This window comes from Pleurodeles waltl, chromosome 4_1 (assembly GCF_031143425.1).
Source record: "Pleurodeles waltl isolate 20211129_DDA chromosome 4_1, aPleWal1.hap1.20221129, whole genome shotgun sequence".
In the NCBI taxonomy this organism is placed as follows: Eukaryota; Metazoa; Chordata; class Amphibia; order Caudata; family Salamandridae; genus Pleurodeles; species Pleurodeles waltl.
In genome coordinates this window covers 60,033,063-60,049,508 of record NC_090442.1, presented here as the reverse complement: position 1 = coordinate 60,049,508, position 16,446 = coordinate 60,033,063, and the positions used below count along the sequence as shown (strand labels likewise).

The following is a 16,446-nucleotide window of genomic DNA, read 5'->3' as shown; positions in this document are numbered from 1 at the left end:
GTGCACGCGTGTAATGGTGTCCCCGCACTCACAAAGTGCAGGGAATTGGCTCTGAACAATGTGGGGGCACCTTGGCTAGTGCCAGGGTGCCCTCACACTAAGTAACTTTGCACCCAACCTTTACCAGGTAAAGGTTAGACATATAGGTGACTTATAAGTTACTTAAGTGCAGTGTAAAATGGCTGTGAAATAACGTGGACGTTATTTCACTCAGGCTGCAGTGGCAGGCCTGTGTAAGAATTGTCAGAGCTCCCTATGGGTGGCAAAAGAATTGCTGCAGCCCATAGGGATCTCCTGGAACCCCAATACCCTGGGTACCTCAGTACCATATACTAGGGAATTATAAGGGTGTTCCAGTAAGCCAATGTAAATTGGTAAAAATGGTCACTAGCCTGTCAGTGACAATTTGGAAAGAAATGAGAGAGCATAACCACTGAGGTTCTGATTAGCAGAGCCTCAGTGAGACAGTTAGTCACTACACAGGTAACACATTCAGGCACACTTATGAGCACTGGGGCCCTGGGTTACCAGGGTCCCAGTGACACATACAACTAAAACAACATATATACAGTGAAAAATGGGGGTAACATGCCAGGCAAGATGGTACTTTCCTACACAACCCCCCCCCAAACGAAGGACAATAAGACTAGCCATTACCTGATGAGTCTTCATTGTCTAAGTGGAAATATCTGGAGAGTCCATCTGCATTGGAGTGGCTACTCCCAGGTCTATGTTCCACTGTATAGTCCATTCCCTGTAGGGATATGGACCACCTCAACAATTTAGGATTTTCACCTTTCATTTGTTTTAGCCAAAGTAGAGGTTTGTGGTCTGTCTGAACAATGAAGTGAGTGCCAAACAGGTATGGCCTCAACTTCTTCAGAGCCCAGACCACAGCAAAGGCCTCCCTCTCAATGGCAGACCAACGCTTTTCTCTAGGGGTCAACCTTCTACTAATAAAAGCAACAGGTTGATCCTGGCCCTCAGAATTAAGTTGTGATAGGACTGCCCCTACTCCTAATTCAGATGCATCAGTTTGGACATAGAATTTTTTAGAGTAACAAGGGCTTTTCAGGACAGGTGCAGAGCACATGGCCTGCTTCAGCTCCTCAAAAGCTTTCTGACAGTTTGCTGTCCATAATACCTTTTTAGGCATTTTCTTGGATGTGAGGTCATTAAGAGGGGCTGCAATGGAGCCATAGTTCTTAATGAACCTCCTGTAATACCCAGTGAGGCCTAGGAAGGCTCTCACCTGAGTCTGAGTGGTAGGGGGAACCCAATCAATGATAGTTTGGATTTTCCCCTGAAGTGGTGCAATCTGTTCCCCACCAACAAGGTGTCCCAGATAAACCACCTTACCCTGCCCTATCTGGCACTTTGAAGCCTTGATAGTGAGGCCTGCCTTTTGCAGGGCCTCCAAAACTTTCCATAGGTGGACCAGGTGATCATCCCAGCTGGAGCTAAAGACAGCTATATCGTCCAAATATGCGCACTGAAAGCTTCCAGCCCTTGCAGGACTGTGTTCACCAACCTCTGAAAAGTGGCAGGTGCATTTTTCAAACCAAAAGGCATTACAGTAAACTGGTAATGTCCTCCAATGGTAGAAAATGCAGTCTTAGGTTTAGCATCTTCTGACAATTTGATCTGCCAATACCCTGCAGTCAAATCAAAAGTGCTTAGATACTTGGCAGATGCCAGTGTATCTATGAGCTCATCTGCCCTGGGTATAGGGTGAGCATCAGTTTTGGTTACCAAGTTGAGACCTCTATAGTCTACACAAAACCTCATTTCCTTCTTTCCATCTTTAGAATTGGGTTTTGGTACCAGTACCACAGGAGAAGCCCATGGACTGTCAGAGTGCTCAACTACTCCTAGTTCCAACATTTTCTGAACTTCTTGCTTTATGCAGTCCCTGACATGGTCAGGCTGCCTATAGATCTTACTTTTGACAGGTAAACTGTCTCCAGTATCTATAGTGTGCTCACACCAAGAAGTGGTGCCTGGCACAGTAGAGAAGAGTTCTGAAAATTGTCCTAGGAGATTTATGCAATTGTCTTTCTGCTCAGCAGTAAGACAATCTGCCAAAACTACACCTTCCACAAGAGCATCTTGTTCTGTGGAAGAAAAGAGATCAGGTAGAGGATCACTGTCTTCTTCCTGTCCCTCATCTGTTGCCATGAGCAGGGTGAGATCAGCCCTGTCATAGTAGGGTTTCAGGCGGTTGACATGGAGCACCCTAAGGGGACTCCTGGCAGTGCCTAAGTCAACCAAGTAGGTGACTTCACCCTTCTTTTCAAAAATTGTGTGGGGACCACTCCATTTATCTTGGAGTGCTCTTGGGGCCACAGGCTCCAAGACCCACACTTTCTGCCCTGGTTGGTACTGAACCAAAACAGCCTTCTGATCATGCCATTGCTTCTGGAGCTCTTGGCTGGCCTGAAGGTTTTTACTGGCCTTTTTCATGTACTCAGCCATCCTTGATCTGAGGCCAAGTACATAGTCCACAATATCCTGCTTAGGAGCTTTTAAAGGTTGTTCCCAACCCTCCTTTACAAGTGTGAGTGGACCCCTAACAGGGTGTCCAAAAAGAGGTTCAAAGGGGCTGAAGCCCACTCCTTTCTGGGGTACCTCCCTGTAGGCAAAAAGGAGGCATGGTAGAAGGATATCCCATCTCCTGCGGAGTTTTTCAGGGAGACCCATAATCATGCCTTTGAGAGTTTTATTAAATCTCTCCACCAGTCCATTTGTTTGTGGATGATAGGGTGTTGTGAACTTGTACGTTACACCACACTCCTTCCACATGGCCTTTAAGTATGCAGACATGAAATTGCTTCCCCTGTCTGATACTACTTCCTTTGGGAAGCCCACCCTGGAAAATATTCCCAGGAGGGCCTTTGCCACTGCAGGTGCTGTAGTGGTCCTTAAAGGAATAGCTTCAGGATATCTTGTGGCATGGTCCACTACCACTAAGATAAACCTATTCCCTGAAGCAGTAGGAGGGTCAAGGGGGCCAACGATGTCAACCCCTACCCTTTCAAAGGGAACCCCAACCACAGGCAGTGGGATAAGGGGTGCCTTTGGGGTGCCACCTGTCTTGCCACTGGCTTGACAGGTTTCACAGGACTTACAAAATTCCTTTGTGTCCTCAGACATCCTAGGCCAATGAAACAGGGGAACAAGTCTGTCCCAAGTTTTCATTTGTCCTAGATGCCCAGCTAAGGGAATGTCATGTGCCAGTGTTAGGAGGAACTTTCTGTACTCCTGAGGAATCACTAATCTCCTGGCAGCTCCAGGTTTAGGATCCCTATGCTCAGTGTACAAGAGGTTGTCCTCCCAGTAAACTCTGTGAGAGTCACTGACATCCCCATTAGCCTGTTTGACAGCTTGCTGTCTGAGACCCTCTAATGTGGGACAGGTTTGCTGTGCCACACTCAGCTCCTCTCTGGCAGGCCCCCCTTCACCCAAAAGCTCAGCAGTGTCTGCTTCCAGCTCCTCTGGTGTAGGTTCTGCACAGGGAGGGAATTCTTCTTCCTCAGAAGTAGAATCCACTGTAGAGGGAGGGATAGTAGGAAGTGGTTTGCTTCTACTAGCCCTAGCTTTAGGGAGCACTTGGTCCATTGTTCCAGGATCCAAGCTTCCCTGTCCTTTTTGCTTTTTGGCCTGAGCCCTTGTCAAAGCAAAAATATGCCCTGGGATGCCCAGCATTGCTGCATGGGCCTCCAACTCCACATCTGACCAAGCTGATGTCTCCAAATCATTCCCTAATAGACAGTCTACAGGTAAATCTGAAGCTACCACAACTTTCTTTGGACCAGATACCCCCCCCCAGTTGAGATTTACAACAGCCATGGGGTGGCTTTGTGTTATGTTGTGAGCATCGGTTACTTGGTACTGGTGTCCAAGTATGTGTTGTTCAGGGTGCACCAGTTTCTCAATCACCATTGTGACACTGGCACCTGTGTCCCTGTAGGCCTGGACCTCAACACCATTTATTAGGGTTAGTTGCTTGTACTTCTCCAAGTTATGGGGGCAAGCAACCAAAGTGGCTAAATCAACAGCCCCTTCAGAGACTAAAGTAGCCTCTGTGGTCTCCCTAATCAGACCAACCCCAACTAAATTACCAAAAGTGAGCCCAGCTACTCCCTTGGATTGGCTATTAGTAGGTTTGCTCCCACCACCACTGCTATTAGTAGGGACACTAGGTGTAGCAGTAGGGGTTGTAGTGGTAGGAGCTGTGGTGCCTTTCTTTGGACAACTGGGATCTGTTGTCCAATGGCCTTTTATTTTACATAAATAGCACCATGGTTTCTTTTCCTTGTTCTGATTAAAGGAGGATTTGGACCCACCACCCCCACCAGAGTGTTTTTGTGGGCCTGATGAAGACTCATTTTTAGATTTGTCCCCACCCTTGTCAGAAGACTTACCATCCTTCTTTTTGTTGCCATCTTTGTCACCCCCTGTATGAACTTTTCTGTTCACTCTTGTTCTGACCCATTTGTCTGCCTTCTTTCCCAATTCTTGGGGAGAGGTCAGATCAGAGTCCACCAAGTACTGGTGCAACAAATCAGACACACAATTATTAAGAATATGCTCTCTCAGGATCAAGTTATACAGGCTGTCATAATCAGTAACTTTACTGCCATGTAACCACCCCTCCAAGGCCTTCACTGCCTGGTCAATGAAATCAACCCAGTCTTGTGAAGACTCCTTTTTGGTCTCTCTGAACTTTATCCTGTACTGTTCAGTGGTTAAGCCATAACCATCCAGGAGTGCATTCTTAAGAACTTGGAAATTATTAGCATCATTTTCTTTTACAGTAAGGAGCCTATCCCTACCTTTTCCACTAAATGATAGCCATAGGATAGCAGCCCACTGCTTTTGAGGGACATCCTGTACAGCACAGGCCCTCTCAAGTGCAGCAAACCACTTGTTAATGTCATCCCCCTCCTTATAAGGGGGAACTATCTTGTGCAGATTCCTGGAATCATGCTCTTTCGCAGGATGACTATGGGGAATACTGCTGCTGCCACCATGGGTATCTAAACCCAACTTCTGTCTTTCCTTCTCTAATTCTAAAGACTGTCTATCCAAATCCAGCTGTTGCTTCTTGAGCTTCAGTCTGGTTTGTTCCACTCTCAATCTATTGAGCTCCCTTTCTAACAATCTGTCATCAGGGTGGGTGGGAGGGACATTTCTAGATACAGAGGTATGATGGGAATGAACAGAAGGAGATCTGTCCCTTACAGAGGGCACCCTAACAGCTTGGCTAACAGTATAATGTGAGAGCACACCATCAGTATGGTGTGATTCAACCTCTGTACCAACTATGCTAGACTGTCTAGTAATGGGCAGGCTGAGAAGTTTCTTTCCTGAATCTTTTCCTGGGGGAGTCCCTGGATCAGATTGAGAACCATTAGCTACTTTTTCAACAGATTGGGCACTTATGGCCTTATCCTGTACTCTAAGCATGTTAATTAACAGTTCTAAGGAAGGATTCTTCCCTACACTCAAACCTCTCTCTATGCAGAGACTCCTTGCTCCTTTCCAGCTAAGGTGATCATATGCAAGTTTGAACAGCTCAACATTTTGGCCTGTGCCAGACATTTTTAGAGAGAGTTAAAGTGATAGAAAAAGAGAAAAAAGTTTTCAGAACTTTTTGGAAAGACAGAAAAAACTTTTTAAACTTTTAAGAACTTTTTTAAAGTTTTAGAAGTACTTTTCAGCACTTAGAAAAGAGTGAAAAGAGGAAATGCAAAACTTTTTGGCTATGTGTATATACACTGACCTTGTTTTGTATATTTTTCTCTTATGAAAAGTACAATGACAAGAGTGGTAAGCAGTCTCAAGCACTTATCCCACCACTGCACAACCAATGTAGGAGGCTGGACTGGCTTGTAGTGAGTGCCAAGGGGTACTTGCACCTTGCACCAGGCCCAGTTATCCCTTATTAGTGTATAGGGTGTCTAGCAGCTTAGGCTGATAGATAATGGTAGCTTAGCAGAGCAGCTTAGGCTGAACTAGGAGACGTGTGAAGCTACTACAGTACCACTTAGTGTCATATGCACAATATCACAAGAAAACACAATACACAGTTATACTAAAAATAAAGGTACTTTATTTTTATGACAATATGCCAAAGTATCTTAGAGTGTGCCCTCAGTGAGAGGATAGGAAATATACACAAGATATATATACACAATAGCAAAAATATGCAGTATAGTCTTAGAAAACAGTGCAAACAATGTATAGTTACAATAGGATGCAATGGGGAAACATAGGGATAGGGGCAACACAAACCATATACTCCAAAAGTGGAATGCGAACCACGAATGGACCCCAAACCTATGTGACCTTGTAGAGGGTCGCTGGGACTATTAGAAAATAGTGAGAGTTAGAAAGATAACCCTCCCCAAGACCCTGAAAAGTGAGTGCAAAGTGCACTAAAGTTCCCCTAAGGACAAAGTAGTCGTGTTAGAGGAATAATGCAGGAAAGACACAAACCAGCAATGCAACAACTGTGGATTTCCAATCTAGGGTACCTGTGGAACAAGGGGACCAAGTCCAAAAGTCACAAGCAAGTCGGAGATGGGAAGATGCCCAGGAAATGCCAGCTGCGGGTGCAAAGAAGCTTCAACTGGACAGAAGAAGCTGAGGTTTCTGCAGGAACGAAAAGGGCTAGAGACTTCCCCTTTGGTGGACGGATCCCCCTCGCCTTGGAGAGTCGTGCAGAAGTGTTTTCCCGCCGGAAGGACGCCAACAAGCCTTGCTACATGCAAATCGTGAGTTTGGCGTTTTTGGACGCTGCTGGGGCCCAGGAGGGACCAGGAGGTCGCAAATTGGACCTGAAGAGAGAGGGGACGTCGAGCAAGACAAAAAGCCCTCACTGAAGCAGGTAGCACTCGGAGAAGTGCCAGAAACAGGCACTACGAGGATGCGTGAAACAGTGCTCGCCGAAGTTGCACAAAGGAGTCCCCCGTCGCCGGAGACCAACTTAGAAAGTCGTGCAATGGAGGTTAGAGTGCCGTGGACCCAGGCTTGGCTGTGCATGAAGGATTTCCGCCGGAAGTGCACAGGGGCCGGAGCAGCTGCAAAGTCGCGGTTCCCAGCAATGCAGCCCAGCGAGGTGAGGCAAGGACTTACCTCCCCCAAACTTGGGCTGAAGAGTCACTGGACTGTGGGGGTCACTTGGACAGCCTTGCTGGATTCGAGGGACCTCACTCGTCGTGCTGAGAGGAGACCCAAGGGACCGGTAATGCAGCTTTTTGGTGCCTGCGGTTGCAGGGGGAAGATTCCGTCAACCCACGGGAGATTTCTTCGGAGCTTCTGGTGCAGAGAGGAGGCAGACTACCCCCACAGCATGCACAAGCAGGAAAACAGTCGAGAAGGCGGCAGGATCAGCGTTACAGAGTTGCAGTAGTCGTCTTTGCTACTATGTTGCAGGTTTGCAGGCTTCCAGCGCGGTCAGCGGTCGATTCCTTATCAGAAGGTGAAGAGGGAGATGCAGAGGAACTCGGCTGAGCTCATGCATTCGTTATCTAAAGTTTCCCCAGAGACAGAGACCCTAAATAGCCAGAAAAGAGGGTTTGGCTACCTAGGAGAGAGGATAGGCTACTAACACCTGAAGGAGCCTATCAGCAGGAGTCTCTGACGTCACCTGGTGGCACTGGCCACTCAGAGCAGTCCAGTGTGCCAGCAGCACCTCTGTTTCCAAGATGGCAGAGGTCTGGAGCACACTGGAGGAGCTCTGGACACCTCCCAGGGGAGGTGCAGGTCAGGGGAGTGGTCACTCCCCTTTCCTTTGTCCAGTTTCGCGCCAGAGCAGGGGCTAAGGGGTCCCTGAACCGGTGTAGACTGGCTTATGCAGAATTGGGCACATCTGTGCCCAAGAAAGCATTTCCAGAGGCTGGGGGAGGCTACTCCTCCCCTGCCTTCACACCATTTTCCAAAGGGAGAGGGTGTCACACCCTCTCCCAGAGGAAGTTCTTTGTTCTGCCATCCTGGGCCAGGCCTGGCTGGACCCCAGGAGGGCAGCTGCCTGTCTGAGGGGTTGGCAGCAGCAGCAGCTGCAGTGAAACCCCAGGAAGGGCAGTTTGGCAGTACCAGGGTCTGTGCTATAGACCACTGGGATCATGGGATTGTGCCAACTATGCCAGGATGGTATAGAGGGGACAATTCCATGATCATAGACATGTTACATGGCCATATTCGGAGTTACCATGGTGAAGCTACATATAGGTAGTGACCTATATGTAGTGCACGCGTGTAATGGTGTCCCCGCACTCACAAAGTGCAGGGAATTGGCTCTGAACAATGTGGGGGCACCTTGGCTAGTGCCAGGGTGCCCTCACACTAAGTAACTTTGCACCCAACCTTTACCAGGTAAAGGTTAGACATATAGGTGACTTATAAGTTACTTAAGTGCAGTGTAAAATGGCTGTGAAATAACGTGGACGTTATTTCACTCAGGCTGCAGTGGCAGGCCTGTGTAAGAATTGTCAGAGCTCCCTATGGGTGGCAAAAGAATTGCTGCAGCCCATAGGGATCTCCTGGAACCCCAGTACCCTGGGTACCTCAGTACCATATACTAGGGAATTATAAGGGTGTTCCAGTAAGCCAATGTAAATTGGTAAAAATGGTCACTAGCCTGTCAGTGACAATTTGGAAAGAAATGAGAGAGCATAACCACTGAGGTTCTGATTAGCAGAGCCTCAGTGAGACAGTTAGTCACTACACAGATAACACATTCAGGCACACTTATGAGCACTGGGGCCCTGGGTTACCAGGGTCCCAGTGACACATACAACTAAAACAACATATATACAGTGAAAAATGGGGGTAACATGCCAGGCAAGATGGTACTTTCCTACAATATGAAACAAGACTAAAACGACAAAAATCCCACATACCAAAGTCAAGTTATGAATTTAAAGAGAAAAAGAGTCTTAATCCTTAGAAAACAGTGAGAACGCTGTTATTTAACAAAAGTACCTGGGTAGCGTCAAAACAGGCGAGTGTGCATCAAAAAAGGCCAGCTATGTGTCGAGAATGTGCGTCGTTCCTCCTTCGGTCGGGTCGGCGTGCATCGTTTCTTCTCTCCCGCAAGACAGCGATGCGTAGATACGGATGGGCACCTTGGGTCCGGGCAGGCTTTGCGTTGATTTTCCGCACCCATCGATGTTGCGCTGAAATCCGGTCGCACGATGACAAGAAACTGCGCTGCCGGGGGGCTTTCGTCGTTAACAGCAGTCGCTCTTGGTGTTGTGTGTCATTTCTCCAGCCGTGTTGCGTCGATCTTCCAGCCTCAATGCAGGTGGATGGAGTGACAACGTTAGCCGCAAGGCCGGTGGTGCTTCGTTTATCAGCCACAAGGTGGGTGGTGTGTCGAAAGTTTCCATGCACACCGGTCTTTGCATGGAATTTCAGTTCTTAGCTGCCAGCTTCACCTCTCAAGGGCCCAGGGAACGGATAGGGCACGACTTAGCAGGGCAGGAGTATCAGCAGAGAGTCCAGGTGCTGGCAGGGGAAGTCTTTGATGGCCCTGAGACTTAAACAACAGGAAGGAAGCTCAGTTCAAGCCCTTGGAGATTCTTCTCAAGCAAGAATGCACAGCAAAGTCCAGTCTTTGTCCCATTCACAGGCTTTAGCAGCAACTGCAGGTTAGCCCAACAAAGCACAGGCACAGTCAGGGGCAGCACTTCTCCTCAGCTCTTCAGCTCTTCTCCTTGACAGAGGTTCCTCTTGATTCCAGAAGTGATCTGAGTTTCAGGGGGTTTGGGTGCTCTTTTAAACCCCTTTCTGCCTTTGAAGTAGGCCTACTTCAAAGAGAAGTCTCAGTTGTTTTCAAGATCCTGCCTTGCCCAGGCCAGGCCCCAGACACACACCACGGGGTTGAAGAATGCATTGTGTGAGGGCAGGCACAGCCCTTTCAGGTGTAAGTGACTACTCCTCCCCTCCCCTCGAGGCCAGTTGGCCCAACGGGATATGCAGGGTACACCCCAGCTCCCTTTGTGTCACTGTCTAGAGGAGAGGTGCAAACAGCTCAGCTGTCAAAATGACCCAGACAGGGAATCCACAAACAAGCAGAGTCACAGAATGATTTAAGCAAGAAAATGCCTACTTTCTAAAAGTGGCATTTTCAAACACACAATCTAAAAACAAATTTTACTAAAAGATGTATTTTTAAATTGTGAGTTCAGGGACCCTAAACTCCAAATTTCTATCTGCTCCCAAAGGGAATCTGCACTTTAATAATATTTAAAGGCAGCCCCCATGTTAACCTATGAGAGAGATAGGCCTTGCAACAGTGAAAACCCAATTTGGCAGTATTTCACTGTCAGGACACACATAAGTGCATGTCCCACCTTTAACATACACTGCACCCTGCCCATGGGGCTACCTAGGGCCTACTTTAGGGGTGCCTTACATGTATAAAAAGGGAAGGTTTAGGCGTGGCAAGTGGGTACATTTGCCAAGTCAAATTGGAAGTTTAAATTTGCACACACAGACACTGCAGTGGCAGGTCTGAGCCATGTTTTCAGGGCTATGAATGTGGTCGCACAACCAGTGCTGCATGGCCACTAGTAGCATTTGATTTACAGGCCCTGGGCACCTCTAGTGCACCATACTGGGGACTTACTAGTGAATCAAGTATGTCAATCATGGAAAGTCAATTACACATACATTTTACATAGGAGCACTTGCACTTTAGCACTGTATAGCAGTGGTAAAGTGCCCAGAGCAACAAAAACAGCAAAAACATAGTCCAGCATACATCAACAACTTTGGAAACAGAGGCAAAAAGTTAAGGGAGACCACGCCAAGGATGCCAAGTCTAACAGTGTGGCACCTTACTGTCAAAGTAGTATGAACGGGTGGTCTTCTATGGGATGGGATTCTGTATATGGTTTGGTATGGTATGGTGCCTGCTATGGTGTGTTGTATAATTTTCCATACTACTGTCTATTGAATGGTATTGTATGTATGGTATGGTAGGGTATGATATGAATGTGGAATTGTTTTGCATTTTACGGTGTGTGGTATGGAATGTTGTGTGCTATGGTATGGTAACGGTATGGTAAGGTATAGTATGGTATGGTGCACAGTATGGTATTGCATGTGATATTTAAGGTATATATGGTTTGGTATGGTTTGGTGTGGTATGGTATGGCTTGTCAATGTTTGGTATGGTACGCTATAGTGTGTTATGTCAAGTTAATGGTATGGTATGTGTTTGAAGTGGCATCTTTGACAGGGTTTCCCCGAGTTTTTTGCCTCATTGTTTTTATTGACTTCATTTTTTTAGCCTTAGGATTGTGCACACTTTACCACTGCAAACCAGTTCTAAAGTGCTTGTGCTTTTCAACTAAAATATGGTGATATTGGCATATACCCAATTGGCATATTTAATTTACTCATAAGTAGGCATGGGGGAGTTCACAGAGTTCCACTCTGCAGAATTCCGCAGAGTTGAAAAAAAACTTCAGCCAGGCCCAACTCTGCTTAGCTCTTCTGAGATTGGGCGAATTCAGGAGAGGGTCTTGGCAGTGAAAGCTACTGTTTCAGGCCTCTTGTCCACCGGCCTGTCCCATGTGCAGTGCACACGGGGCAGGCCGGTGCACAAGAGGCCTGAAACAGCAGCTTTCTTTCACTGCCTATGGCCCTGGCCTGAGTTCAGACCAGGGCCATAGGCAGTGAAAGCTGCCAGGCCACTTGTGCTGTCTCTGATCACATGACTGGGTGCAGATGGCAGTTGGGTTGTACAACTCTCCTAGACAGCCACACGCAATGGGGGCTTAGGTGTGACTTGATGGGCCATTCTGAGCAGGATAGGAGGAAGGAGCTGGACCCAGCCTCACTTACACTTGAATAGGCTGTGTCCTGCCCACACACAAAGGGTTGCATACCCCATGTAGTTAGTCTGGAGCCAGGACAGGAAGGGCAGGACATCTGTGCACTTTAAAGGCATGTCTTTGAACTCTCCTCCATATCAAAGGCGCCACTGAGTATAAGAAGTGGATCTCAGACACAACCACTTCCGTACACTTCTGGACCTGTGGATAATCTTTCAGAAAGAAGAACTGCTGTGCTGCTGAAGGACTGTCACTCTACTGGGCTGTACTGTGCCTGACTCTTGTGTTGCTGTGCTGACCTGTTGCCTGCCTACCCTCTTACCTGGGAGTGAGAAGGAGTGGACATACATCTCTCCAAACCAGGACCCAAACTGATTCAAATGGCTACTTGGTTATCCACCTGGTCTGAAGTCTCAGGTAGACAAAATATTTCCATCCATCCTGCTTCTGCACCTGGACTCTTCTATCTGTGATTCTTCCCTGCCAAGTGTCCTGGACCCTTGGAAGTGAGCCTAAGGTGCTTACCAGTGGAACCAATGCATCCTCTCTGCGGTGTGGTGCATACCCGAGCAGAATCGATGCATTTTATTGGCTGAACAGTGCATCCTCGAGCAGAACCAATGCCAATTGCTGTTGCTGTGTGGATTGGACCCAGCACAGATGACTCACATTGTTGCCGCATCCTGCATCGTGAGTTCCACACAATGCTCTTGGAGCTTCCACTGCACAATGCTTCCTTGGAGCAGGTCCTTGCATCCCTGGTTGGTGGCAGCCCCATCAACGATGCCAAACTCCGTATAACGGCTTCACCGCTCATCGGAACTGATTCATCGCCTTGGCTACGCAACACACCCCTGACACTGGCCTTCGCATTGAAAGTCCTGTCGACGGGATAGTTGACAACGCAACACGACCTTGCACTGCAGCCATGCTGCATCTCAGAACCAACGCATCACATGGGTTACGCAACACATCTTCACCTCGGATCCACGCAACGCTCCGCAACCAGGATTTAAGGAACTTTGTTCAGTGGGCCTCACTGGGTCCTTGCAACCGGCCTGCGCTCCATCATGGTCGGCCTGAATTTTAGATGTTACCCCAGTCCAGTGCGACCAGATATCCCCAGCTGGCGCTTTGTGTTTCTAAGCAGTACTTTACAGTTTATCCTTTAAACAAATCATATCTAAAGTTCTACTGGATGGTGCGTTATTGTTTTTGTCTTGTTTTAGTTATTAAATTAAGCTCTATTTTTTAACCTGGTGTTGGGTCCTTTTTGTGTGGTGTTTTCACTGTTTTACTTATTGAAGTGTTGCACCCATTCTTTACTCATTGCCTTCAAGTTAGGTTTGATTGCTCTGTGCCAAGATACCAGAGGGTGAGCACAGGTTGACTTGGGGTTGGCTTGTGTCTCATCCTGACAAGGAATGTGGTTGCTGCTTGACCAGGGTTCACATCCCAGTCAACCAACAACCCAATTTCTCACAGTATGGTAGGGTGTCATATGTCATTGTATGGTATAGTATGGTATAGTATAGTATGCTCTAATTGTCTATTATGGTATGGAATTTTGTGTGGTATTGTATGGTGTATATGCTTTGGCATGTTACTGGGCTTAATAGGGCATGGTAATGCATGGCATAGTGTATGGCATATTTTGCACATTATGGTGTTTGGTATGATATGTTGTGTGTTATGGTCTGGTATGGTATGTTATGGTATGGTGTGAGGTATGGTATGACATGGTACGACATGGTATGGCATGGTGTATATGGTTTAGTATGTTATGGTGCGTGGTATGGTGTGCAGTATGGGATGGTATGGCGTGTGCTACTGTATGGTGTCTTTTGTGTGGTATACTATGGGGTCTGGTATAGTTTAGTGTGGTAAGGTGTGTGGCATGATATAAGGTTAATTGCCTTTTCTTGGATTTTTACAGAAAAAGATCAAAGTAATATAGGCTTGTGGTTGCTTAAGGTGTTTGGGTCAATCGCGTCTGGGTTGTTTCTGCTTGTTCCAACGCTCCTCCATGATATTTTAACTCTGAACAGCATCATAACTGCACAACTGGCTTATTGGCATCATTTATGGAATTTTACATATCAAGAGTAATACAACATTCTCAAAATTACACAAAATACACTGGTGTGATTCAAATTTCACATGTGCTTATTTTTCACAAACCCTGTTGGGAGTAAGCTCAGCACACAGTGCATAGGCAAAGTACAGGTTTTTGCTAGATATTACACCAACACCACCGCACAAAGCGGACATCCCCATGAATCCACTATGATTTAGAGGTTAATGCGGCATAAAAGATGGCTGATCACCTGCATGTCTGAGGGTGGCTTATCCAACAATCTGTCATAAGAAGCTAAATGGTGTCCACTGAGTGCTAGGAAACAATTCCCATCGTCTTAGGGAAATAAACATGATCATAGTTGGAAGATGCAATTCCTCCAGCAGAGATCCAAACTGCATTTTCTGGAAAAGGTTTTCTGCTGAGAATGGTACCTATCCTCCCAAACTTGGTATAGCCAGTATGGTGGAGAAACAACTAATTTTGTGGTGGAACACTTCCAAGATGCTGACTTTATGCTGCCCAGACAGCAAAGTAGGCAGGCTCTTTGGGGAACCACATGCCTATGCTGTTCTAAATTAGCAAGCACATTCCCCATACTTCTTGCTGGAAGAAAACCATCCTGGATGGTTAATGGCAATCTTCAGGTGCCTTCGGCTGACAGGAGGAAGGTGGGGTTCTGCACTGTGAAGCCAGGTGTAAAGAGGAGCAGAGAGCCATACGGGCTCTCTGCATTATGTTAACGTGCTCAACGTGTCCGGGAGGGGCACGGAGCACGAGTGTATAAATAAAGGACGGAACTGCGGTGACGCAGTTCCTAGTGTGGCTGCAACACGACGAGGTCTGTGCGTGGTCTTTACATGCAGCGCGGCGCCACGTGTCTACAATGGCGACGAAGGTGGGATCCAAGAACATGGTGTTACAATTAACCGAAAGTCAAGAGATGATTCACGCATAACACGTACCTGAAACGTGGTGTAGCGTTGGTCCCGAAAAAAAAAACACGAAGAAGACCACGTGGTGCGGTGTCGGCGCTGAGAAGAGGCGAAGACCGCGGGTGGTGCCCGGGCGCCTCGTGCGGAGTCCTGTCGGCGGAGGTGGTGCGGTTGGCTTCCCGATCGGGGAAGCCCAAGACGGTGAGCCCAGCCCCGCCCCGTCGGGCGTGTCCTTGCGGCTGCCGGAGCAGCTGTAGCTGGAAGCCCGGCCTGGCCCCGCCTTGGTGTACTGCCACGTGGGGCAGCGATTCTTGATATACGAAAGAACGCTCTGCTCGCGGGAGCGAAGCAGCGCGTCTGTCACGTGGGGTCCCGAGGCCCTGATACGACGCTCTGCTCGCCGGAGCGAAGCAGCGCGTCCATCACGTGGGGTTCTGCGGCCCGAAAAGGGCTCTGCTCGCTGGAGCGAGACAGCGTGTCTGCCACGTGGGGCCACGAGGCTGCATATAGCACTCCGCTTGCTGGAGGAAGCAGCGGATGTGCTGAAGGAGGAACGGCAAGCTGAGCGCTGCCCAGGAAAGGGCCTCAGCTGTAATTGACACGTATATGGGAACGTGTTAAAAAAAAAAAAAAAAAAGAGAAGGTTTTTTGGTTGTTTGAAAAAAAGGCAACAAATAAACAAAGGACTTGTACAACAGAAAAATAAGTAAGGAACATTAGTGACTCGTGTAAAACCCTACATTGAAGGGGTGTAAAAATGAGTGCGCCACCGCCAGACAATGCAAATAATGCCAATCCCCCTCCACCACCAGGGAATCCCCGTCTGCCAGCTCCACTACACAATAGCGTTCACTCCTCGATTACTTCTTTACCACCGTTTAGCCAGCTGATTGACCCCGCCACTGCTGCGCCAAGGTGGCGTCTGTGGATTAATCGCCTAGAAAACTATTTTTCTGCTACCCGAGAAACGGATGGTGAAGTACGCAGGTCAGTGATGCTGTTGATGGGGGGAGACGAGTTACAAGAGTTGTTTGATTCGTTGCCGGATACAGGTGACAGGTCGGATTTTCCTGCAGCAGTGACGGCGTTGAATAGATATTTTGATCCTCAACTTAACTCGGATTATGAAAGGTTCAAATTGAGAAAGGCGCAACAGACTGAAGTAGAGTCTATGGATATGTTTTACGCTCGATTGAGGAAACTAGCGAGTTCGTGCACAGGACTGAACCAGCAAGAAGAAATCCGAGCGCAGATGATTCAAGGATGTCGGTCCAATGCGTTAAGGAAGCTTATCCTTCGGCAACAGGGCATGTCCCTTGACGATATTCTGATTTTAGCAAGGTCACATGAGTTGTCGGCAGTGCGAGCTGATGCGATGGCGGCGGTGAGAGGCCAGTCGTTGGCTGCTGCTTCTTCGACTCGTGCTGTTCAAATCAAGGAGGAACAAGTAGAGGCTATCCAGACACGTCCGGCCACACCTCGCAAGTTGAACCCCAGCAGACCCGGTGAGGGAGTTTGTGGGATTTGTGGCTATGAACATCGACAGAATGCGGGGTGTCCAGCCAAAGGTCAGTCGTGTAATCGC

The 16,446-nt window shown here is 47.8% G+C and overlaps 1 protein-coding gene across 1 annotated transcript in view; it reads right to left on the bottom strand.

Annotated features, from left to right (window-relative positions):
- LOC138286985 (platelet binding protein GspB-like) overlaps nucleotides 1-15,578 on the bottom strand; it is a 63,094-nt gene extending 47,516 nt beyond the window's left edge. Inside the window, exons 1-2 of the mRNA XM_069227349.1 lie at nucleotides 15,555-15,578; nucleotides 14,892-15,450 (exon numbers count right to left, since the gene is read on the bottom strand). Coding sequence (XP_069083450.1) covers nucleotides 14,892-15,450; nucleotides 15,555-15,578 — 583 coding nt within the window. The remainder of the gene's footprint in view (nucleotides 1-14,891; nucleotides 15,451-15,554) is intronic.
- Nucleotides 15,579-16,446: the final 868 nt, after the last annotated feature.